The following is a 27391-nucleotide window of genomic DNA, read 5'->3' as shown; positions in this document are numbered from 1 at the left end:
GAAAAATAATATATACAAAACATATTTTAAAAAATAAAGACAGATAAAAAATAAAGCAAACAGATCAAAATGTTAACAGTGACTGCCTCTAGATGGTAAGGTTATGGGTGATATATATTGTCTTAATAAATTCCTTCTTTCTCTAAATTTCCAATAATAGCCTGTATTACCTTTAAAATTAAAAAAAAACTTTAAAAACAATACTTTGTATCAACCATCAGGGAGACGCAAATCAAAACCTAGTAAGATACCATACTTTACACCCACTAGGATGGCTATAACCAAAACAACAGAAAATAACAAGAGTTGGTAAGGATATGAAGAAACTGAAACACTCATACATTGCCAGCAGGAAAGTAAAATGCACAGCTGCTTTGGAAAACAGTTTGGCAGTTTCTCAAAAGGTTAAACATAGAGTTGCCATATGACCCAGCAATTCCTAGGTATATACTGAGAGGTGAAAACATACATCCAGACAAAAACTTGAACGTGAATGCTCATAGCAAATTCATAATAACCAAAAAGTAGAATCAATTCAAACACCCATCACCTGATGAATATGCAAACAAAATGTGGTACGTCCTTAATGGAATATTATTCAGCCATAAAAAAGAATGAAGTGCTGCTACACGCTACAATGTGGACGAACCTTGAAAACATTACGCTAAGTGAAAGAAGGCAGACAAAAAAGCCCTCATATTACATGATTCCACTCATATTATGAGGCCAGGATAAGCAAATCCATAGACACAAAAAACAGATTAGTGGTTGCCTAGGGCTGTGGAGGAGGAGAGAGGGAGTGCCAACTGGGTACAGTTTTTTTGAGGAAAGATGATGAAAATATTCTAAAATTGATTGTGGTGATGGTTGCACAAAAAAGTGACTATACTAAAAACTGCTGAATTGTACACTTTAAACAGTTAAATTGTATGGTATGTGAATTATACCTCAATAAACTTGTTATTTGAAAAACCAATATTTCTTTAAACTACATCACTCGTAGATTTATACTGCTGGCCAGTGTTCAATGGCATAACATCATCCACAGTTCTCAGCAGGGAATCTTTTTATTCACTCAGAAGTTTTCTAGTCCCGTATAACTTCACAAACATGATGAAAATATAGAGTCCAACTTGACCATTGTGCCAAATTAATACCGTATAATTTTCAAGCAACAATGAAAGAAAAAATAACACACTAAAGGATAATAAGAGGGGCCGGCCCCATGGCCGAGTGGTTAAGTTCGAGCGCTCCACATCGGTGGTCCAGGGTTTCGCCAGTTCGGATCCTGGGCGCGGACATGGCACCATTCATCAAGCTATGCTGAGGCGGCGTCCCACATGCCACAGCTAGAAGGACCCACAACTAAAAATACACAACTATGTACTGGGGGGCTTTGGGAGAAAAAAGGAAAAATAAAAATAAATAAAATAAATAAAATCTTTAAAACACCTGAGGGAAAACTGACCAAAATGAGCACTAAGAAACACCAGATAACTAATTAAGAGAAAAGGAACATCTTAAAACACCTCAGAAAGAACCTAAGAGAACTAAACGAGGTTGAGATAAATTCGAGATTATCAGAATGCCCTCACCACTCCACCCCTGCCCCCACTTATCCAATAAGTGGAAAAACAGAACAATTTTAGAAGGGAGCAATTAATCCCTTCATTGTACAGTCGGAAGCAGACTGATCCAGAAGTTAAATGACTTAGGTGCAAAATCATCTACCCCTTACCAGTTAGGCAGCCTCACGCTCTGTTTCCTCCTGAGTTAAAGAGGGTAAGAACTCCAGAGATGCACTGCAGGATTAACGTGAAGATCAGATGAGACTCGCGTGTGCGTGTGTGTGTGTGTCTGTGTGCGTAAGTATATCATGCAAATGGTTAATCATTATTTCATATTTTCTTTGCATAACTGATGACAATCTCTAAGTTTTATGTTAACATTCTTCGGCCACTATTGGCAATTTTTTTCCAACTAAGTTTCAAAACAAGGCACTAATCTCCGCTCAATTTAAACCCACACCACGGAAACCTCGGCTGCTTTATTCGGATTGAAGAACTGGCAGAATTCCACTCCAGGTGGCGGAGCAATAGTAAACAAGGCCTCACTGTTTCATCACACCCTCACGCTCTGTGAATAAGTTTTTCTCCAAATTTAGCAGCTCATTTTGGATTTTTTAAATAGTGCTACATTTTCTCCCTTGGTTACAATACTTTAAAATACCTAAATACTACAACAAAGAACACTTTAAAACCTAAATTCAAGATGTTTAAACAAAGTTACTCCAAGGAGAACAAAATACAGTATTAGGGTACAGCATTCAAGATATTAAACTAGGTTTCTCTATCCACTGGCCCAGCCCACACAAATTCCAGCAGTGAAAAACAAAGCAATTTCCAGATTTCTAAGAATTTTCTAGTATGTTCTATATTTTAATAACAGACATAATTCTGCTTATTGTCTTTAATTTTTAAAATTAAACACAGGCACAGAGTAGGTCATCATCTATTTGCTGAATATGACATAATTACCTATAATACAACTATAGAACATAAATGAACCTGATCAATGAACAGACAGCAACCAAAACAGCTCCAGAAAACAGTACAGCACCGTCCCGTAAAGTTCTGAGACCTCACACATCACTTTCTGTACCATTTGATTAAATCACTTTATTGAGATATAATTCACATACCATAAAACTCAGGGTTTAAAGTGTACAATGCAGAAGTTTTTAGTACACTCACAAGGTTTTGCGACCACCATCACTATTTAACTCTAGAACATTTTCATCGCCCCCAAAAAGAAATCCTAAATCCATTAGTCATCACTCACCACTCCCATTTCCCCTCAGCCTCTGGCAACACTAAACATGTGTTTGCCTATTCTGGATATTTTATACACGTATGGAATCAGACAGGACGTGGCTTTTGTGAGTTTGATTAAATCTTACATTTCATTACGGTGTGGTTTCTCTCTCTTTTTTAATTTAACTATGATCAAGGTGATGTTATCATCTCTGCAGGGGGAATACTTAAGAAACATCTATAACACATATACATATAAGACACACACAACTGAAGAGCAGAAAATTGTACTGTGAGACTGCTTTGGAATAACAGATATAGCTATAAAGAAAACAACATAAATGAAGACACTAATTTTGACAATCTTCACCACAAAATTTCTGAAAAATATGTGATTTTTAAAAAGAATCCTGACCAACATTTCAGCATTTTCCAAACTACTAATTTAAATTATCATAAATTGTAAATACTGTACTTTGCTAATATAAAAAGACACTAAACTATAAAAAGAATTTATAACTATAAATAGCAATAAAAATCCAAAAAGTCATAGAAAAAAATATGTAATAGTTGTGGTATTTAGGTGATGGGAAAATGAGCAGGCATCCCACATATAAAATAGAGGAAGATGGCCACAGATGTTAGCTCAGAGCTAATCTTCCTCAGCAAAAACAGGATTGGTGGTAGATGTTAGCTCAGGGCTAATCTTCTTCACCAAAAAAAAAAAACTTACATGCTTGGTGTTATAAATAGGCAAAAGCAGGAATTCCCAACTCTTCATGTGAATATATGATTACTTTTATATCTAAACCAAATGTACATTATATGGAAAGATGACACTAATATGTTATTCAGTTAAAAAAATAAGCTGAAGAACTATATGTATAGCATGATCCTATTCATATACAAACAAAACACTATGTTGTGTAGGTGTGTGTATGCATGTATATTAAAAAAGGTCTGCAAAGATATTGACCAAACTGTTAATAGTGGTGTTACTCCTAGAGAGTCAGATTAGAAAGTGTAAAGGAACACTCACTTTTTATGTCATATATTTCTATACTGATTGCCTATTTAATAACAAGCATGCGCTACCTTTTGTAATTTTTTAATCACCATTTTGTGTGTGTGAGAGGAAGACTGGCCCCGAGCTAACATCTGTGCCAATCTTCCTCTACTTTGTATGTGGGATGCCACCACAGCTTGGCTTGATGAGTGGTATGTAGGTCTGTGCCCAGGATCCAAACCTGCGGGCCAGAAGCAGAGTGTACTAATAACTTAACCACTACACCACTAGGCTGGCCACTAATCACCAAGTTTTTTAATTACTTAAATGTACCATCAGTTGAGATTATTTTCTTCTAAAAAGAAATAAAAGTACATTAAATTCAATACTTTCATGTGTCAATTTTTAATTTTCCAAAACAAGAGAGAAACTGAACACGGTAGTAAACGCCAATACATTATATTTGGCTTCCTAACACATAATAGGGTTTTGCAGCATCTCTACTCATATCAGAGCCCAGAGGAGGCATCCGAGTGGTACTCTGAAGAATCTAGGATGAAAATTTTGCTATATAATACCTATTTAGTAAAGATAATTAACATCTTTTTTTTGTATTCACATTTTACCCCATCATACCCATGGTTTAACGACTGTTGCCAGTACAGGTGGAACCAGAATTTGAAAAGGAAAGAAAAAGCACCCTGAGAGAAGACAGGTAGAGATTAATACAAAAAACAGTTCTTAATTTCAAAAAGATGAGCCAAGTTGGAAAAATATCACACCAAGTTTTAGCAGACAGTGGGAAGAGGGAGACGTAGGGGGCATCGCCAGTCTCTCATCCTTTCTTTCCTTTCTGATTCCTCTCCCGGTGCTTCTCGCCTGAACTCCTCAGTGAACTCGCCAACAAGGGGCTCCGGGGCCCAGCTGACAGGCAATCAATGCTGTGAGCAGGAAGAGGTTAGAATCATACCTTCTCCAAAATGAACTTGTTTAAATACGGCATGTAGCCCTGGTTGGAGACGGGCCCCTCATCGTCATCCCTGAAGTGCTCTTCAAGGGCAACGGGGTCATGTGGAACCTTCAGCACTGTGCACAGATTATGGGAAAGGACCTAAGAGAGAAAGAGAGTAGTTAACAGGTAGCCACTAAGCAGCACACGGCACCTTCACTGTCTGAACAAACTGGCTCCTCCCTGCCCCGGGGAGAGAAAGATGCAGAATAAACCAACACAGGCCGGGTGAGCACTGCTCAGCTGCCAGCTCCCTCCTTGTTACCCTAGAGTGTCTCTCATTCCCTCCCCAGTTTTGGGTCACTTCAAACAAGTTCTCTTACATGCCTACAATGAGCCAGGCTCCATGCAAGGCCTGTTGACTAATATTCCTTGTAGTCTTTTATTAATTGGCCCACATTGGAAAGAAAAACGCGGGAAAGAGCAAAAGAATGTGTTCAAAATTAAACTTCTCCCAAAGCAGAGCTGTGTCAGTCAATTAGAGCTGCTGGAGAAAGAAGCTGATACACGGCAGCCGCAGCCAGGGCTTCTGGACAAGGTGGCTGACCTGAACAGTCACAGCATCTCTGGGCTTCAGTGTTCTCCTTTGCTCAATAGGAAGGGCCAAGTTAACACACAAATATACCAAATATTAATTTCCAATGTTTAAGTGTCCAAACATCTCTAAAATTCTATGATGCTAGGCTAAGTTTTCAGCATGAGTATAAAAGAGTATAAATATAAAAAAAGAAAGAAATCAAGGGCCTAGTTTAGAAATATAAGAAAAATCGAAAGCAAAAATATCTCAGGAGTCACCACAATGGTTGAAAATATTTTGTAGAAAATTTGCATTCCCTACAGTCATGTGTCACATGATGACGTTTCGGTCAAAGACAGACCGCATGTATTATCAACGGCGGTCCCATAAGACTAGTACGATATAGCCAGGTGTGTAGTACGCTACACGGTCTAGGTTTGCGTAAGTACACGCTATGATGTCCGCACAGTGACGAAATCACCTAACAAGGCATTTCTCAGAACTTATCCCGTCGTGAAGTGATGTACAACTGCATAAACGGTTAGTGGTCCTGGCGATTACCCAAGTGCACACTTTAACACTCAGGTAGTTGAATTAGCAGTTTGGGCTGTCTCAGTACTAATCTTATTTTACATTAAATGAAGATTTAAAAATAAAACTTAAACCCCTTCCATTTCATTTGTGCATTCTAATCAGGTCAAATTACACAGGTAAGGCTGTACCTGCCTTAACAGAGAATCTTACTAGATGTTAAATTCCAGGTGAAAATATTCTCTATTTTTCTCAGCCCTACCCATTTAATCATTTAAAGGGCCACATTCATCTCAATGAAGACTTTTAATTCCATTAAGCAAGTAACTTTTTTCTGCATACACATATTTTAGTTAGAATATTTTTAAGATTAAAAAAATTTTCTCTATAAAAACAACATTTGCATATCTTCTTTCTACATTTGTTTTGTTTCTCAAAGCTTCATTTATGTGGAGATCCTTTTCTACATGCTCTACTGGTTTTAAGGAAGTAAGTAAAGTAAAGGAAGTAAATTAACAAATGGTTATAAATGAAGTAATGAAGACTTTTATCAGCCCCTACAAAGCAGGCTGTGTTACTCAAGCAAACCCTCTATCTGCCAGCAGGAGAGCACACGAACAGAGCACGGCGGAGCTGTTACTGAAGAATCTTGCACCACAGTCAGCAAAATCCTAACTAGAGCTCTCCTTTCTCTACTAATCTGCCAAAATCTATATAGCGTCTACCCCCAAAGAGGTTTGTTAAGATCAACATCAAGAAGGTAAATAAAGTGCTTAAAAACTGTACCTACATACTACCGAAACAAAAGTTTTAGAGAAATAAAGAGCATATTTCTCAGATACGGCTCAAAGGTCATTCAAATTTTAAAATCAACTGGGACTTTACTGAAGCAAAAATTCCCAACCACTGGTTAAACTACGGCACATCCATAAAACGTTGAGAACAATGAGGAAGCTCAGTGTGTAGTGATATGCAAAGATCTCCAAGATAAATTAAGAGAAAAAGCAATGTACCTAAGACTACGTATAGTGTGCCATCTTTTAAGTAAACAAAAAAGGAAGGAAAAACAAGGACCTCTAGGAAGATACATAAGAAACTAATAACAAGAGGGGAAAGACTAGTTTGACGGTACACTAGGGGTAGACGACGACTTCTCACTGCGGCCTCCCCTTTCTATTCAGTTTTGAAAAAAAATTTACCTATTCAAAAATGTACTACCTATTTAAAAAATTAAATATCTATTTTTAAAAGTGGCCAGCCCAAGATCACACAATTAAACTTATTTATCTTCAAAGTCTATACTTCTACATTAACCTACTCCCTAGAAATGAGGTCTAAAAGGAAGACATAGTCCACAGCAAGGTACCATGATTAACGGATGAGTGCGGCGGAAGGGCCATAAATGAGTTCCAGCAGGAGAAATAGTGAGTGACACGACTTCACAGAGGAAGGGAAATGTAAGCCAGGCCTTAAAATAAGGAGAGTGTGTGGAGAGGAAAAGGGCAACTGGAAGGCTTTCCAGACAGGGCCCTAACATGAAAAAAGTGGTGGATTAATGTAAAGTCCTCAGGATACAAAAAGGAGACACTAATCTCTCCCATACCCACCCCTTTTTCTGCCTTTGGGTTTCATAAATCCTCCAACTAAAGTCCTAGCAGGGGTCTTGAATGCCATATTGTCATCCTTCTCATATTACAGACGGTGAGTACTGGCTCAAAGAGATTAAATTTGTCTGGACTAAAGTTACTGAGCAGAACTGAGACTAGAACTCAGGTTTTTAGACTACAACCTGGTCATCACTCTCTAGTAACAAGGAACATTATGTTTTTAGATCTCTGAAGTCAACAACAATGCTCTTTGTATGTTAGGTGCTTAGTTCAATTCAGTGATCCCACTGCAGATTTAGATTTGAACTCTAGACTTCAGCCTTGGACAATTAAACAGGACTTCTGTTAAATACAGGGATAGCTGAATTCAGTGCTAATTGTTTTAACCACTTTTATTTAGTTAAGCCAACTGTGAGGGAGCAGCACATTAGGGTAACAAGGACCCTAGAGGAGGAAACCTGCACCCCAGCTCTCCTCATGTGGTCTGTTCCTGTTTAGTGGTTTGCCATTTGCCCTTTTTCAATACTGTAATATTTTGCTACTTACTCGCTTAGTCTCAGCATCCTCGCTGCAAAATAAGGAGCTGGACTCGTCTCTAAAAACAATTTTTTTTAAAGCCCAATCCTTAACTGTTAACCCAAACTCATTTCATGAATTCAGCAAAAAGAACTATAATTTAGATCAGAAATTCAGCTTTTCCCATTGTTAGTAAGGGCTAGAATAGGAAAGTCTTCTTCAAACAAAATAACAACAAACCAAATAATAGATAACTGAAAAAGTTTTGTTACTAAAAGAGAAAAAGATTTTGTGCTATCTTTAAAACTTATTAAAAATTTTTATCAGCCATTTTTTTTTTCCTGAGGAAGATTAGCCCTGAGCTAACATCGGTACCAATCTTCCTCCACTTTATATGTGGGTCACTGCCACAGCAGGGCTGACGGGTAGTATAGATCCTTGCCTGGGATCTGAACCCACAAACCCAGGCCGCCAAAGCAGAGCACGCTGAACCTTAACCACTATGCCATGGGGCCAGCCCCTCAGTAATTTTTTTTAAACTCTAGACAGTATGTCAATTTTTTCAAATAAAAAATAAAATATATAAAGAAACCAAAATGTTGAAAGCCAGACTGTAAACCAGTAAGAAGAAATTAAAACTCCATAAGCTTATACAGCAGTTCATGCTTTTCAGAGTAGACTCACATCATCCCTTAGCTGGTTTTAGTCTCGTCACTGGGACAGTAGATATAACCGCCTTTTACAGATGAAGAGGCTGATTCAGAGATTAGGAGATGTGCCCGAAATCACAGAATTTTATGTGTAGTAAAACTGGGACTAGAACCCAAGTCTCATGCTTTGCCACACTGTGCCACCTTCCCTCTCCTTCTAGAAAAACAGAGAGCCCTGCCTATACAAAAGTGACTGTGGCCACGCGTTCATGCACATGGCTAGGGTGCAGTGAACTGGTGCTCCCCCAGCCACACCCAATAAGCTCTCCAGGACCCAACAAAAGGGCTGGCGCTTGTTAGCAGAGCCAAGTTAAACCCAGTGGCAAAGAAATACACATGCCTAGAAATCCGGGACCATTCTCGCTCTGGGAGCCCCCCGTCATAGCACCCGCCTTTGGGTGAAACAGTTCCAAGAAGCACTAGCTTCCTCTCCAGATGAGGAAGCTGGAAAGCAGATCCGGACAAAAACAATCTGGAGGAAAGAGGACTACAAGTTCTCGATTTGTAAAATGACTCCCCCTGAATCGCTCTAATAAGAGCGTCTGTAAATTTCTTGAAAAAGTTGAATTTATCCCACTTCAAATGCCTTGCTCCTCCAAAGGCCATTCTTTTAGCGCCTACACGATTGCTAAGCAACCTTGCTCTCATTTCCAATTTGAAGAATAAACTATTGTTACTACAATAAAAGATCCATATCCATGCCAGAAACTCATCTCTCCAGTTCCTTCATAGCTGTCAGTTATTGCCTCTGCATGGCCTCCACTGACAAGAGATGACTAATTAACTGCATGAGCCCTGCTCGCGTGGTCTGTTTCTGGTTCAGTGGTTTGCCATTTACCCCTTTTAAGCATTTTGCTCCAACTATCATGAAAATGAAATCAAGAACATGAACGACTCAACAGTGTTTTAACGCTCGTGAGTGCATAATGTTCACTCCTCCCTCCCAAAGATGTAGAGATTATAAAGGTTCTCTGAAATATGCCCCCCCAGTCAGTTTCCCTTTACAGGATGTGCGTAATGGGCAAAGTTCAACAGTGAAAAAAAGGGGGGGGGGGGTGCGGATCTCTATTCCAACAAGCTTATCTGAACCAACACAATTACAGAATTATAACTCATAATGGGCAATCTTTTTTTAAAACATGAAAATTCCTGTCTGATTTATAAAATTTCAAGCTAATGGCAAAGTATCAGAAAACCCTTCCTAACAATGAACCAGAATGACCAATTTCCTACCACTGCTATGCCTTGCCTTAAGAGCATTGTCTAATGAAGTCCTTCCCTTTACCACATAGAGTCATTTTCCCTTTCCTGACAATATCTTTTCGCCCTGCTTGTTTTACTTGCTTTCTCTCAAATTATCTTTACTGTGTTCAGCTTCAAAAATCTCAAAGTTTTCATCTTTTATTTGATGCCTCTTTTGATAAATAAATTTTCCAGGTTATAGTAAAAAAAAAAAAAAATCTCAAAGTCTTTGCTGACAATGCCCTCTCTCTCCATCCCTGAATGCAATCAATCACCATCCTAGACACTTTCACCAAATTAATCTTCAAGTCCTGCTTACGTCACATTATCCCCTCGTCCAAAAATCATAAAAGCCTACAGGAGTAAAAGCCAAGTAAGTATCTGAGCTCTGGATTTAAGTCACTCCACAAGGAAGCCCCACGTTACCTTTCTAGCCTTATTTTTTCCTACCCCTCTGCACCAACTGCACACATGCAAACCAGTTTACTCCCTGTTCCCCAAACCAACCCTGTGCTACCCCCCACCCCCTCCAGGCCTTTGCTCCAACCACTCCTACTTCCATTTCTACCCAGCACAAATGCCTCCTCTTTCCGAAGCCTCCACCACCCAAAATCAAGCTGGTCTTTCCCACTCCACGCTTCCCAAACACTCTGTATTTCCTATTTTATGCTAGCATACATGATTTTTCTCTCCTGTACGCTTGTAAATTCTGAAAGGACGGACCACATCTTACCCATTCTTGCGTTCCTGGCCACAGCACCTTGCAAGCAACAGCACCTAGCATGCTGCCTAGAATGCAGAAAGCTTTCTATAAATGCTGAATGGATTCTTTTAACAGTAAAACCATAATACTTTAATAATGACAACAATCTGAGGAAATATCCTACTCCTATCTCCTTATTTCATAGATAAATAGCCTGGGGCCTGAGCCTTGGCCTAAGTCACACACTGATTAGTGACAAGGCAGGGACGAGAACCCAAGTCTCCTAACGGTCTGTCTCACAATGATGCCCTGTGCTGGAAACATTCCCTTCTGCCTAGTCACATCCTTCAAGACCAGGTCATTCGTCATAAACTCTAGGAAACCTTCACTGCTCCCCCTCCCCCACTGAACTCCTATTCGGCATTTAGTTGCATTCTGTTTCAAAGACTAGTGGTCTATCGAATACCTAACTGCAGCTCAGGAAGGGAGGAAACCCCGCCTAAGATTTTTCTTCCGTGTCCTTCACAGTGACTGGCAGGGAAGACTCAGCAGGAGTGTAACACTTACGGACAGACTGAGGCAGGATATGTACCTCAAACATACCATTGTGGTATGTTGTTCATAAAATATATGCCACCAAACCACAGCCCACGCCACTGGATTATTCTAAGTGAGCCACCTTTAATAAGTTATGTTGGATAATTCATTAACTTAGCCTCTTCAGAAACCATACAGAAAACAGTGGTAAATTTGAGAACATAAGAAATTTTTAATTCCTCTTTAACAAGAAACAGCACAAAAGCAAAAAAGCATAAAAGCATTCAAGCAAAAATGGCTAATAGTTTCAATATTCAAATCACTCTTAGAAATTATTAAGTGAAAGACAAACACCTAATAGAAAAACGGACAACGGGACATGATTAGAAAACTCACAAAAGAAACTAATGACGAATAAATATAGGAAAAGATACTTAACCTCACTAGTAATCAAAATAATGAAAATTAAAAGAGCTATTACTTTCTGCCTGAGTAACAATACCTGGTGTTTAAGCAGATATAGGGGAGTAAAGATTGCCAGCACCCACAGAGCACCCACAGAGGCATAGAGCAGATTTTCTCCATCTCAGCACTACTGACATTTCAGGCTAGATAATTCTTTGTTTAGGGAGAAGGGGAGGCGTCCTACACATTGTAGGATATTTAGCAGCGTGCCTGGCTGAAAACATCAAAACACCTCACATATCTGTGAATAGGAAAGTGCTTAAATAAAGCATGATGCATCAACACAGTGAACAGTTCATAGTTATAAGGATGGTGTCTAGTGTCTGTATCTATATGCATCACTATGGAAAGATGATACTAACACAATGCTTAAGAACATAGGTTACAAAAGCATATGAAATACTATCCCATTTATATAAAAGGATATATATGTATGTGTGCATGCATGTGTGTGCACGCAGGGGGAAACAGAGAAGGAGAGGGAGGGGAAGGGAGGGGGCCAGGTAGACGGAGGGAGAGAAAAGATATTCACTAAAAAGTAAACTGCATCTCCTTTGGTGGTGGAACTTCAGAACTTTTATCTTTGCCTCTGTACTTTAATATGTCGTCTGAATATTCTAATACTATCTTTATAATCAGAAAAAGTGAAACTTTTATATTTAAGGAAAATTTTAAAATTAAATATATTTGGGGGTTCCAGCCAGAGGGCATCAATAAAATTAGAAAATCCGAAGAGATCATTGTCGGACTATACAGTTGATGAAATTAACTCCTTTGAGTCAGCCATAAAGAACTATGCTTTGCCACGCCTCTCGAAGAAGCTATGCTACGGGTAGTGAAGTCTCCTGATCTGGGACAGCCTCCTCAAGATTCCAGCCTCCCAGTGGAATATAGCACAAACAAATTTCTTTCAGAAGATAAATCATTTGTAAGAAGATTTAACTCCAGTTAGCTTCTGTGTCTCTCTGTCCCACTACTCTGAATTTCCTTAAAGAGAGGGTCTATATTTTATCCATCTGTGCAATACCAAAACCTAGTAAAGTGCCTGATGAGAGAACTGTTCAACAAATCCTTGCTAACTGAGTCTCATTAAGAATTTTCATTTTCTTTTTTCCTTTTTTTTAGTTTAGTTTGCTTCTCCATCATCTTTATCTAGATCTGAGTCTTTTAATTTATTTTATTTATACTACCATGTTTCCAGAAAGAATTTTTGTTAAACTGGAATCCCCAATTCAGATCAGTTTCAGAGTAAAAAACAATGCCTCTATTAGTTATTAATACCACCAGATCTAGCATGCATAACTCATCTGGCCTGAGATCTAGCAAAGCAGTCTAGTTCCTCAAAATTCAAGATTTCTGAGGAAAGGATTCACTAAGAATTAACAAGTGTTGTGAGAGAGAACTCTGAAGTAGAAGAAAGAGAAATCAGGTAGCTCAATTTAGAACACTCTTCTCCAAGAGAAGATCTGAAGCCACAGGACACACTCAAGGTGATGATAAAGATCACAAATCTGAGGTTTACCTCTGCAGCCCCATCTTCTGACCACCCGATCCCTATATGGTCCCTACAACATGGCTGCTATCCCCATCAATCTTGTGAAATTGCTTTTTCAAAAGGATTCTGTGGCAGACACAGAAATGCACCGCTCAGATCCCTCCTCAAGAAAGGAAGTGCTGCCCAGCTACAAGAACCGTGGTTAGCAGAGAGCCTCCAGCTCTCACTACCTTCAGGGTAAACCTCAGCCAATGACTGAGCAAGGTGGTAACAGCCAAGACCACATTCTTCTCAAGCCAGTTCCCAGCCAATACATAAGCAAGGTGATAGCATCATTTCTCCCCAACACGGGAGTCCTCCAACAGGCCATCTCGGCTCCAGACCTCCCGATTTTCTCAAGTCCGTACCATGGTTTCACAGCTCCTCTTCCCAACACTGCTTCCTCTCTTTTTTTCCCCCCCATAAGTGTTTCTCCCCAATAACCCTTTGCACCCTCAAGTCTGTCTCGACATCTGCTTCCTGGAGAACCCAACTGGGACAGACACTTCTGAACAAGTCACTTTCCCAAGTCTCTGGCAATGGCACTCTGGATCATGCCCTCCTTTGAGACTTTTTGGTCCCATGACATAATATTTTCTAAGTTCTCCTCCTTCGTCTACAAAGGCGCTTTCATGGGCTCACCTCCCTCACCCCTCATTCTCCCAATCTGGACGTTTCCCAAAGCCCAATTTTCAGCCCTAAACTCTTGTTTCTCCTTATTCTCTTCTTAAAAAGTGTTTTTATTCTGACAACTTCAAGTCACTTCTATTCTAATGACCCTCAATCTCTTTCTGGTCTTGACCTCTCAACTGAGCCCTGGTTTATAACACTAAAAAATACTAGAGATTTCTACACTGTATTTACCTCACATACAACAGGAGCCGAAAGAGAACTCATCACCTTTACCCCCAAAACATGTTTCCCACCATTCTGACTTTGGCACCAGCACTTCCTCAACACAAACTATGGAATCTCCTCTTCTTGCACCTTTTACTTACAGTCTGTCCCATTTCCAGATCTAATTCAGCCCTCCCACCCCTCTACCCGAGGCCAACTCCTTTCTCCACTGAGTGAGCTGCTCTACCCACTTGAGGCTAAGCAGAGAATGTGAGGCTGGGGAAACTAGGGCTCCCTGCCCTCAGCAGCAGGTCCTGTTCTTCCTTCCGAGGCCCGAACAGAGAGGTGCTGCACAGCAACTACTCACCAGGATATGACCGTGGTAAACACATCAAGTTAAATTAGAAAGCTAAACCTCAAAGATTGTCTGTTACTCTACATTTTACAAATAAAGAAACAAGCCCAGCAAGAAGTGATTTCCCATAGCCACACAAACAACAGAGCAGAGACAGGTCTCCCAACTCCGAAACCAGTGCTCTCCCTCCTGACCACTCTTCCTGTTCCTCCAAGGGACTGACTTTCCAAATCTTTCATCATAGATGTTCTTATAGAGGGTTGCACACATCCTTAAGGTCGGTAACAAATGGCTCTTCCTCTAGGACGCATTCTCTGGCCTAACTCCTCCAATCCTCCCCGCAGGTTAGGGAGGTTTCCTTCCTCTGCGTTCCCCAGCACCATGTACTTCCTGTGTCTCACTACATTTGAGTTGCCAGTTTGCTGGTCTGTATCACTCACCAGACTTTAAGCTCTATAAGGGCAGGGAACATATCTGTTTTGATTCCCACTACTACTATCCTGGTCCAGTGCTTACCAACTTACTCATCAACTTTCATAGCAGCCCCCTAAATGGTCTCCCCATCTCCAGCCCCTCACCTCTAATCATCACATCCACATCATCAGAATAATCTCAAAACTATAACTTCATCTTACATCTACCCAAAAACTTTTAATGACTTCTCCTCTTTACAGGATCAGTTCTGAACTATTCACTCTAACACAGACTGTCAGCCAACACGTACATATTAACCATCTATTCTATTCTATGCAAGAACGAAAACTCCTAAAATATAACCCCATCTCCCTTTAAATCTTTTGTTTTGTTTTGTTTTGTTTTTCCGAGGAGGATTAGCCCTGAGCTAACTGCTGCCAGTCTTCCTCTTCTTGCTGAGGAAGACTGGCCCTGAGGTAACATCCATGCCCATGTTCCTCCACTTTATATGTGGGACGCCCACCACAGCATGGCATGCCAAGCGGTGCCATGTCCACACCTGGGATCCGAACCAGCGAACCCCGGGCCGCCAAGAAGCGGAACATGTGAACTTAACGGCTGCGCCACCGGGCCGGCCCCTCCCTTTAAATCTTAATCTTCCGCTATGTCTCAAAGCTAACATTCTACTCCACTCAGAGTATTTCCTCACTGCTCACAATTACTCCAAGTTTGAGCTCTTGCTCTTATCTACAACGCCACCACCAAACCTGCCATCTTTCTGTGACTATACTGGACAAGATTTGTCCCATTCCCTTCAGAAACAGTTGACGTTCTATCTCCTCCATGAAACTTTCCTTGTCTACAACTGTCTGCATCTTTTTCTCTACTTCCTTTGAACTTCTACAGCAGCCCTGTCCAATAGAAATATAGTGCGAACTACATATGGAATTCAAAATTTTCATAGCCACAGTTTTAAAAAGTAAAAGCAAACAGGTGAAATTAATTTTAATACATCCAAAATATTGTAACATGTAATCAATATTTTTAAGTTATTAAATAGATATCTTACATTCTTTTTTTGCACTAAGTTTCTGAAATCCAGTGTATATTTTACATTTACAGCACATCTCAATTCAGACTAGCCATTTTTCAATGCTCAACAGCCAATGTGGCTAATGGCTAAGGTAGTGGACAGCATGGCCTAGACCACTCATTTTCCATGCTCTCTAGAACTTTCTTTTTTTCTGCCAATCCTCCTCTTTTTTCCAAGGAAGCCTGGCCCTGAGCTAACATCCATGCCCATCTTCCTCCATTCTCTACGTGGGACGCCTACCACAGCATGGCTTTTTGCCAAGCGGTGCCTTGTCCACACCAGGATCCGAACCAGCGAACCCCAGGCCGCCGAAGCAGAACGTGCGCACTTAACCGCTGTGCCACCAGGCTGGCCCCTCTCTAGAACTTTCTTATATGTTTTCTTGTTGAGGTCATTTCACATATTATCTTCTTTACTAAACCACACATTCCTCAAGGTAAGGGACAACGTTGTATATTTTTTTCTTCCCCTGAATCCCTAAGAAAAGGTGCTCAGTACACAGAAACCTTCAAATTCATATGTTTTGTAGATTAATTTTCTTCAACATGAGTGTTTGGTAGGAAATAGGTGGCTAGTAAATGTTTCTGTTGTCACACATAAAGGTTGTGAATTCCATCTACTCAAACATGCAAGCTGTTAAATGTCTTATTATTCCCATGTAACAGATAATCTTAAAATATAAGCAGCAAAGCAAACTCTACAGAGTCACCCAGGTAGAAACCCTCAGAATCCCAATTCAGTCTGATTGGTGTCCCACTACCTTACAGCATTTTCTCAAGTCAACACTGAAGAAAGTCAGTGAGAGTCGAGTCAGCTGCCCAGCAGCTCCTGCTCTCAGCTCCAGGGTAAGAGCCATGTGGCTGAGACATCCCTCACCTAAGAACCGACAGAACTGATGGGGATGTGCTGCCTGGCAAGGCAGATGGTGCTCCATCCTCCCAGAGCGGCCCATCCAGGGAATACACCACTTTCAACGTTGTGCATTCGACCACAACAACTTTCATCCTACCTGGTGTCACTTCTGGTTGGTACACCATGCCCACATATACCACCCTTCTGGCCCAAATCAAACATAGCTGTAAAGCTAATTATTCCTAAAGAAGCCAAAGGTATAGAAGGCACAGAAAAGACCTAAGAGGAATAAACTAGTTTTTCCAATATTGCAGAAATCTCTCCCTAATCAAAAGATCTTCTTATATGAAATTCAACTATATGCAGATTTACTCTCAAATACTTTCTATAACTAATTAATTAGTTCCAAGAACTGTAGTTGCAAGTAGACACAAATTTTAAGTAAAAAAGAAGGAACCTGAAGACAGAATGAGAAGAAGGAAATAAAGCAGAAAAACAGATTTATGAAATGAAACCTTGGGGAAGAAAAAGGAAGCTGAGGCAAAGTGATAACTTCGGCTTATGCTGAAGGAAGAGTACAGGGACACACATAACCGGGACTGAGGAGGCAAGTCAGAGTACCCCCACCCTCACCCCCACCCCCAAGTTCCAACGTGCTAATTATCACTCAGAGGACTACAATAACCCTCCTGCTGGGCGAGAATGAGGACTCCCTACTCTGTGATGGCAAACTGAGTAAGTGCGAAAAGGTCACCCAGGCCTCGTCCATCTCCAGCTTCCAGCTACCGGGTACCTCTGGGACTGTGGTGAGACCCCAGGGGAAACACGAAGCAGCGCTCAGGAAGGGTAAGAGCTCTGAGTCATAAGATTAGAAATGCCCTGGCTATTAAGATGGAGGGCCAGACACACAAGAAAGCACCTCACAGTTTACATATTATCTTCCATAAAGCAAAGGCTTACACGGATTTCAAAAAAAAAAACCAAAATTTCCAAGTTATCTCACTGAAAACTTTCTAGCAAATAAGGAATAGAGAAAGGAAGCGACCAGGAATACATCATCACCATTTTAAGATTTTAAAACGTCTCTCAGATCCTCTTTATTTAGAGAGCTGTCTTTACTGTTTTATTTTGGTCAAGTATAACAAACATGTACAAAGACTTTCATAGGTTCACTCACGACTCCGATTCCCTAACCTCATTTTTAAAATTAGATTTTTAGTTCCTCAACAGAAACAACTTTCACCACAGGGCTTAAGAGAAACATAACACTCAGGATTTGAGACGGAATCCTATGCATGGCCAAGTTCACCAGAATGGACGATATCTTTTACATTCCATCTCACACAAGAAAAGCCCTTTGCTACAACCTGCTCCTTTTATATTTTCAACCGACCACTGGCCTGGCTCAGTTACTTTCCTAACTGGCAAAGTTAAAAATATGTGAGGCTAAATGCCTACATGGGAACAGAACACAAGATCATCCACAAGATACATAAACCAACTGCAAGGCAAAGAATAAAAACATTTAGATGAAAAATCCATCACTGAGGAAAGAATATGGATTCAAACTATCCATGCTGCTCCTCGAATAACGTTTTTCCTTTACATCTCCCTAGAGTTGTAAGCTCTTCTACTTCAAAAGGGCACAACTCAAAACAAAACAAAAACCTGGGTTTCTAAAGATAAAAATAAAAATGCAGAGCCAATAAGCTTATTTCAAGACATTTCCTGCACTGACATGTAATTGAGGCTGCAGCCATAATTGAAAAGTAAAGTTATAATAGAGGTTGCAAAAATATCTCTAGATTTTGCTATATTTTAAGAGGAAAACACTTACTATAACAATAAGAGTATTAATTTTAAGGTACATTTTGATCTCAGGAAAGAAGAAACTAGTAACAATGGTTACTTCCAGGGCAGGACTAGTGTGGGCCAGGGGCTGGAGAAAACTCACTTTTCACTTTTATAAATGCCCTTTTGAACTTTATGAATTTTATACCATGTGTGTATATGAACTATTCAAAAGGGTTTTTTTTAATTGAGGTATAATTGACATATAACATTATGTTAGTTTCAGGTGTACAATATAATGATTCTGTATTTGTATATATTGCAAAATGATCACCACAGTGAGTCTAGTTAACATCCATCACCACACAGAGTTACAGAAAAAGGTTTCTTTTTAATGTACATTTGTTTAAGTAACAGCCTTCGTTTTTTTATCTTCTTGGAACTGCACTTATTTTTAAGCAACATTTGAGATTTAGCATCTTCAGCAAGACCACTGAAATTCTAAATAATTTCAAGATAATTTTTAAACATCAGTGGAGAAGAAAATAATTATTACCTCCACTTCCAATGATATGCCCTATACCTATTCTAAATGACTTCTGCAAAGTCACATAACTATGAAAGATGACATGAGTGGAGCCACATTAAAATAGAGCCAAGCAGCCACTTCAGAGGAATTGCCTTGCAGGTCTTGTTTTCTTTGTCTTCCAAACAGGACCAAACCTCCAACATTCCAAGAAGTCAGTGAGGACAAGAATATCCTGTTTGTAAAAACCGATGAAATTGGAATTTGCTGATGACTGATTCGCTAATCAATCAATGAAGTACCAGTCTAGCTTTCTGCCTAATGACTGAATCTGAGGCCATCTATGAAGCACAAAGCTAGCCTCGCCTCATCTAGCACCAATGAACTCTTCTTTCTTACAATTTACCTCATCTTCCTGCCTTTTTCCCATTAGAACCCTGAGGCCCTCTCCTGTAATGGGGACACTATTTGGGTTTCTACCTGGACCTGTGTTCCCCAAACTGCAATTCTCTGATCCCAAATAAATACTTTGCCTCTTAAACTGGTTTCTGTTTTTGTAGGTTGACGTAATCTAAAAGTTACAATGTCTGTTTCAGATGGCCTATTAATAAGGTTTCCTAAAATATGGAATCCATTGACAAATGTCCCTCATTTAGGGGTTGGCCTGGTGGTGTAGTGGTTAGGTTCACACACACTCCTTTGGGAGTCCAGCGTTCGCGGGTTCAGATCCCAGGTGCAGACCTACACACCACTCATCAAGCCATACTGTGGTGCCTCCCATATACAAAAGACAGAGGAAGACTGGCACAGATATTAGCTCAGGGACAATATTCCTCAAGCAAAAAGAGGAAGATTGGCAACAGGTGTTAGCTAAGGGCCAATCTTCTTCACCTAAAAAAAAAAAAAAAAGATCCCTTATTTAAAAAAAAATCCAGACAAAAGAAAGGCACAAAAACCAAAACAAGGAAAAATTTAGTGAAAAAAAATTTCTAACATTTCCTTCAATGATATTTACTCAGCTACCTACATGTATGTAGCACCTTCCTAAAAAGAAATGTTTCAGGGCCAGCCCCACGACCGAGTGGTTAAGTTCGCGCACTCTGCTTTGGCAGCCCAGGGTTTTGCCAGTTCAGATCCCAGGTGCAGAGACAGCACTGCTCATCAAGCCATGCTGAGGCGGCGTCCCACATAGCATGACCAGAAGGACCTACAACTAGAATATATAACTATGTACTGGGGGGCTTTGGGAGAAGTGGAAAAAATTTTAAGATTGACAACAGATGGTAGCTCAGGTGCCAATCTCTAAAAAAAAACCAAAGAAAGAAATGTTTCCATCAATCTCTCTCAGTAGGTTTTAAGCTCCCATCAGTAATCACAGAGTATACCAAAACTGTATTCAAAACGAATAATAAAGTCTTTAACTATATAGTTTGCTCTAAGGAAACACTATTCACGAATATAAGTTTAAAAGCAAGTAGAGAATGGGTTTCTGAAGATTTCTTTTCCCATCACTGGCCCACTCCTGTCTACTTCAGCAGCTGAAAAGTAGATCTCTACACAATTAAAAAATGCTTAACTTGGGGCTGGCCCAGTGGCATAGTGATTAAGTGCACACACTCCACTTCAGCGGCCTGGGGTTCACAGGTTTGGATCCCAGATGCAGACTTACACACTGCTCACCAAGCCATGCTGTGGCAGTGTCCCATATACAAAATAGAGGAAGACTGGCAACAGATGTTAGCTCAAGGCCAATCTTCCTCACCAAAAGAAAAAAAAAGCTTAACTTAAAACAATCACTTAGTTTAGTGTCCCCCTGTATTCCAGCATGGAAAATAAAGTAACACCAGACTAACACGACTATAAAATAACGAGCTGCCTTCTAACAATCCAATTGCAAATTGAGCTGATGACTTCTATGGGGGTGCACAGGCTGGGTGTGGGGATGAAGACTTGTACAGCTGCAACTCAGGTGGGGAGCCAGAAAGGCCACAACTGGAGACAAAGAGACACAGGGCCCCTGCACAGGGCGCACAGACTGCCAGAAAAAAGCCCAAGGAGATCACAGGGCATGGAGGAGGAAGACAAAGCATGGAGGTAAGGAAAGTGAGGCAGAAGTGCTTCCCCTTTTGGGGGGCAGGGGGAGGGCATTACTCTAATGAAGAATGAAGACGATATTGACCTGCAATGACCTCTTGCCTAGTTGCTTTAACAAGTAAACACCACTGTGACTGGACGACAACCCAGTATCTGCTTCTACTGCACCTTATGTGAGTCACAAGTGGTTTTTAAATTCTGTATTCTGTATTTTTATTTTATTGATAAGTTTAATGGAAGTCTACGTTTGGAACAACAAAATATGTTAATTTTTTCTTTGGATTTCAAGTGTCAGAATCTATTTAGTAACTTTTGTTTTACTCAAAAATGTGCTATTAGTTAATCCCAAAAATTAAGTTAAAAACATAAGCTTTTCTTTATTAACCTGGAGGCCCTCAAGGCCAATATTTACTAATTATAGGAGTGACTCAAAAACATTTATCTAAATGAGTACTATACTGTAGTCTCCTTAAAAGTAGAAAGTATATTTATTCCCAAGATGATGCCAATACTCCAAAGTTTTCGCAACTTCTCTTTAGAGAAGAAATATGTAGTTTCTGAGCTACGGCAGTGAAGGATCAATACGACTGCTTTACAATCTCCAAAATATATGTATATAACAATAATCATCAATTAACTCTCAAAGATAAGAGGGCATGTCTTCCTTGAAAATCTCTTCTGGCTCAGCTCCAACATTGCCCTACGTGGTTCTCATCTCTGATTTCTGGTCCTCTGGCTTCTGTTCCTCCTTTCACCATCCACTCCAGCCATTCCCCCAGCCCATCGATGAATCTCTTCTCTCCTTCTTCCAAACTTCAACTGTCAGATCCTGTACCGACAGCACCACACGTTCTAAGGACGTCATCTCCCGCTAAATAACTATCCATCAAGGACCTCAAAAACAAAAAAAATCAACAAACAAAACTCTACATGTTCAAAACTATCATTTCTTCTCTAAAGAGTTTCTTCTCATAACTTTCCTTTCTACTAAAAACCACTATGGTCCATCGGTCATTCATAGTCGAAATCTGAGACATTTCTGACTGTGTCCATTTCTCCTTACACCTAATCATGGGTCCAGGCCCGTGGACGGCAAGGTTACTTCACCGATGATCCCCCACTTGTCCATCCTCACCACCGCTAGCCCCCATTACCTCTCATCGTGGGCTACTGCAATGGTTTCCTAATTCCAATGTGCTCACTCCCCTCCACTCCACTGTACTCCACTCCAACCCAGTACATATGTCCCTGCCCAAGTGACTTCCCAAAGCGCAATTCTGATCACGGCCCGTCACCCCTCAGGAAACTCGGAGGCCCTAGAGCATCCACCTAACTAGCCTGGCACTCAAAACCTTCCATGCCTTAACCCCAATCGATTTCTACAGCTTTATCACCAGCAATAACTGTCTTTTATTTTTTTTACTTTGCTCATGTATTCTGAGTTGTAAAGCATAAATATATTTAAAAGGATAATTTTTTTCAGTTGTACATCATTATATTTCAATTTCTGTGTAGACTACCTCATGTTCACCACCCAAAGACTAATTACCATCCGTCACTGTACAAATGTGCCCTATCACCCCTGTGGCCCTCTTCCCTCCTCACTTCCCCTCTGGTAACCACCAATCTAACCAATAACCAATAAGTCTCTCTTATCCATACACACAAACACACAGAGTGTCTATACTCCAATCTAAATTAAGTTACAGAGAAGTCCCCATAAATGCTTGATTAACTCCTGTCTCCTGCAACAGTTCACAGGGATCCCTTAGAGCTAATTACAATCAATAAATATCTACTGAATGAATGAATGAATGAAATGGACTTAATCCTTCCCCATTTCTACATAAGCAGATCCTAGCTTCCTTCAGAGTTCATTTCAAAAAGCTTCTTTCATGACGTTATCCCACCAGTAAAAGTAACTGCCTGACGCTCTAAAATCTCATGGCCCCTTATTTTCTGTCACACTCAGTATCTTCTACCCAGTAATATTTCTGTATTTCTTATCTCTACCACCAGACTTTACATTTTTTAAGAATAGAGTAATTATCTGAGTAATATAACCTAGAGAAAGAGAGTGCCTTCTATAATGGTTGCTTATCTTCTTAATTTGCCCACAAAAATTTAAACTCTCTGAAAGCAAAGATTCCTATTTGTTTTTTTTTTTTTTTTTTGAGGAAGATTAGCCCTGAGCTAACTGCTGCCAATCCTCCTCTTTTTGCTGAGAAAGACTGGCCCTGAGCTAACATCCATGCCCATCTTCCTCTACTTTGTATGTGGGACGCCTACCACAGCATGGCATGCCAAGCGGTGCCAAGTCCGCACCCGGGATCCGAACCGGCAAACCCCAGGCCGCCAAAGCAGAACATGTGCACTTAACCACTGCGCCACTGGGCAGGCCCCTCGTGGTTGTTTCTTTTTCCTCCACCTTTACCACCATATCACCCTTAGATTTGGACACAGTATCTAACATATGAAGTGTCCAGTATATAGTCAGTGAATGTATCCATTCACTGTGTCAAATGTGGTGAAGGTAATTCAAAAAGACAAGTGTCAAAAATATTTTAGAATGCCCATATAGTTTTCCAAAACAATAAATTTTAACCCTTATTTTGGATATGTAATTTTTAGTCTGCTATTTAATAAATCAATTATATGATATTTCCTCTGAGGAGATATTAACTCTTAAGAGCCTAAAAACACTAATCTTCTGGGGGCCAGCCCCATGGCCGAGTGATTGAGTTCACACGCTCTGCTTCAGTGGCCCAGGGTTTCGCCAGTTCAGATCCTGGGCACGGACATGACACCGTTCATCAAGCCACGCTGAGGTGGCGTCCCACATAGCAGAATTAGAAGAACCTACAACTAGAATATACAATTATGTACTAGGGGGCTTAGGGGAGAAGAAGAAGAAAAAAAAATAATACTAACCTTTTTATGAAATTAGCATGGTACCTTCCACAGAGTAGACACAAAGGTTATTGTATGAGCAAATGAGTGAATGAACAAATTAAGGAAAAAACCCTACTCCTAGTCAATGGATCACTGAACATCAAACTTCAGAGTCAAAACACCAAAAAGGATAGACTTTAATAAAAGTTTTTTAATATTTTCAATTCCAGAAACACTGGCAAGATGAACAGAACTGAATCAATCCCAAACTCTCAGTTAAACAGACAAAATACAACTGGACAGCGGCACTGTCAACATCTTGTGGGTGAAAGCTAGGAACTGGGATTTACTATTTCCTGCCACATCTGCAGTGAAGAATCCTCTGGACACTTTCTCTACAAGCAGCCACAAAGACGATTTTGAATGAAGTGCAACAAAAGTAATAGAAAACAGGTCATTTATGCCATCAATTGGAAGAGAAAAAAGGAAGAAACACTAGCTCAAAAGTACTGAAAATCTTGGTTCTGGATTTAGCTACTACTTACAATTGTGACTTTGGGTAAGTTACCAAACATCTCAGAAGTTTCATCTACCTTTTCTATAAAATTAAGGGGTAATCTGAGACTATCTGGGGAAAACTATTCTTCTCTTAAGATCTTTAAAATAAAAATGATAGCTGAAAGCAAAAAATTTTAACATAGTCTGATGGGGTTTTTAATGTATGTAGATTAACAAATATGACAAATACAACAAAAAGCAGGGAGGTTAAAGGGACCCATACGGTTATAAGGTTTCTAGATTCCTCTTAAAGTGGTAAAATATTAATTCTAAGTAGACTGTGAAAAATTCGGTATGTATATTATAATGCCTAGAGCAATCATTAAAAAAACTATACAAAGAAATATAGTCAAAAACTCAGTCTTAAAATGGAATACTAAAATATATTCAAATAATCTAAAAGAAGGAAAGAAAAGAGAAACAGAGGAACAAAAAACAGAAACCAGGGGCCGGCCCCAATGGCTGAGTGGTTGGGTTCGCACACTCCGCTTCAGCGGCCCAGGGGTATCCTGGGCACGGACATGGCACTGCTCATCAACCCATGCTGGGGTGGCGTGCCACAACTGGAAGGACCCACAACTAAAGGTACACAACTATGTACCGGGGGGCTTTGGAGAGAAAAAGGAAAAATTTTAAAAATCTTTTCAAAAAAAAAACCAAACCAAATAATAAAACCATATCAATAACTTACATTAAATGTAAATGGTCTAAACACACCAACTAAAAGACAGGTTGTTAGAATGGATTAAAATTCAAGACCCAACTAAATGCTATCTATAAGAAATCCACTTTAAATATAGCAGCATAGCTAACTTAAAAGTCAGTGAAAAAGAAAATGCAGCTCTATTCATAATCACCAAAACCCAGAAATAACACAAATGTTGTTCAAGGGTGCCTGGATTAACTATGGTACATCTATACAATGGAACATGACTTAGCAATAAAAAGAATTATTGACACACACAACACGGATGAATCTCTAACGCATTATGCTCACTAAAAGCAGCCAGTGTCAAAATGTTACATACTCTATGACTCCACTTATATGACATTGTGGAAAAGATGACTACAGCAATTAAGAACACATCATTGGTTGCCAACAGTTGGGGGTGAGGAGGCAGCAAGAGGGAGCTTTTTGGGATGATGGAACTGTGATTTTGGTAGTAATTATACAAATCTACATATGTTAGAACTCACAGAACTGTGCTGTAATTTTACTCTATGTTAAATTAAAAACTAAAGTAAAATAAAGATTAAGTGGATGATCTCTGCAGACCCTTCCGGACTATGATTTTATGAATGATAAAAAAAAGAGGAGGGCAAAAGGAAGGCAGAGGGAAATGCTAATCCTACTAGCATAAAAGCCACTACTCATAAGAACCTCCCTTGATTACTGCCCAAAATATACAAAGCAAATCCAATCTTCAAAACTTCATTCCCAGAAGAGGCTAAGAAAATCAGACATTCAGATCCAAAATGTGTATATCTGAAAATGCCTGTGAATGGCTCTTCTTGTCTGTTTCCATATTTTACACTTTCAAGAAGCTGCCAACTTCTCCTGGCCAAATGCCACTTTCCCTCCTTGGGGTTACCCGCTGTAGAAGCATTCCTTTATTTCTACTTCACACTCTCACTTAGTGGTGGGGTCTTTGGCAGTCACAACAAAGACTCTGCAAAAGCAGTCGCTTTTGCAAGGTGCCAGAAAGACCAGGGCTCCTCACCGGAAACTAAGGTCCTTGCGGGACACAGCACACTCTTGATTAGTTCCAGACCTGAGGACCCTTGGTGGGGAGGTCGTCTGCACAAGTCAGAAAGCGTTCCCCACCGCCAAAGGCCCCCAGAGGAGGAGGCGGCTGGAGGCCGGCTCTGGGGCACTTCTCCCTTTCCTGGGCGGCCCGGGAGGGAGCCTAGGAGCAGCTGGCCGGCTGGAGGACTGCCCCGGTGCAGGGCGTGCGCTGCAGAAGGTTCTGCCCAGTAACCTTGGGCAAGTCCCTTCCTCTCCTGAGTAAGGGGGAAACTCTGAGGAGGTTGTCTGACAGTCTCCCCCTGCCCTCTCCGAGTCCGAAACTCTCCGGGCCCCCCGCGCCAACAGGGAGCCCGGCGCGCCCCTTGCAGACGCACCCCCGTCCTGCCCCGCTCACCGGGAGCCCCGAGGGGACGCAGGCACCGGCCAGAAGGCACGGCCCGAAGGCAAGAGGGAGGCAGCAAACGCCAAATCCCAGTCTCTGCCGCCTCCGCCCCACGCAGGCCGCCCGGCCGCATTCCGCCCGCCCCGCCCTGCGGTCACCGCCGGCCGGTCCGCTTCCACCCAGGAGAGTGGAGCGCGCGCCGGGGCAGGGGGCGCCCACCTTGAGCTGGGACTTGGAGACCTTGCCGCTGTGGTCGAGGTCGAGCGCGGTGAAGGCGTGCCAGATGGCCTTGAGCAGCTGGTCCTTCAAGCCCCCCATGACCGCGGCCCTGCTGCCCCGCCTGCCCTGCCGGCCCCTCGGCGCGTCTGACGCCCCTCCGCCTCGGCCGCCGCCGCCTCCCGCCGCGCCGTCACCTGACCGCGGCAGGCCCCGCCCCCGCCAGGCCCCGCCCCGCACCGCCCGCCAGGCCCCGCCCATCGGCGCCCGCCCGCCCGCCCCGAGCGGCGCGCTCTGGTCCAGGGGAGCGCGATGGGTGGGTGGCTCTGCCCACCCCTGCCCGTGGGGGTGCCCGTCCTTCTGGCCTAGCGAGAGTCGTGAACGCCACCCCGCATCCCCCTAGTGTTCCCCAGACGAGCTCGAGCCATTGTCGGTGCTCGCGTG

At 41.2% G+C, this 27391-nt stretch overlaps 1 protein-coding gene across 1 annotated transcript in view; it reads right to left on the bottom strand.

Annotated features, from left to right (window-relative positions):
• Positions 1-27131, bottom strand: part of SWAP70 (switching B cell complex subunit SWAP70) — a 66389-nt gene extending 39258 nt beyond the window's left edge. The window contains exons 1-2 of the mRNA XM_014844088.3: positions 26951-27131; positions 4790-4930 (exon numbers count right to left, since the gene is read on the bottom strand). Of these exons, the coding sequence (XP_014699574.2) occupies positions 4790-4930; positions 26951-27049 (240 nt within the window). The 5' untranslated portion in view covers positions 27050-27131. The remainder of the gene's footprint in view (positions 1-4789; positions 4931-26950) is intronic.
• Between the last annotated feature and the right edge of the window lie 260 nt (positions 27132-27391).

Source organism: Equus asinus, chromosome 20 (assembly GCF_041296235.1).
Source record: "Equus asinus isolate D_3611 breed Donkey chromosome 20, EquAss-T2T_v2, whole genome shotgun sequence".
Lineage (NCBI taxonomy): Eukaryota > Metazoa > Chordata > Mammalia > Perissodactyla > Equidae > Equus > Equus asinus.
This window is presented reverse-complemented; position numbering and strand designations above follow the sequence as displayed.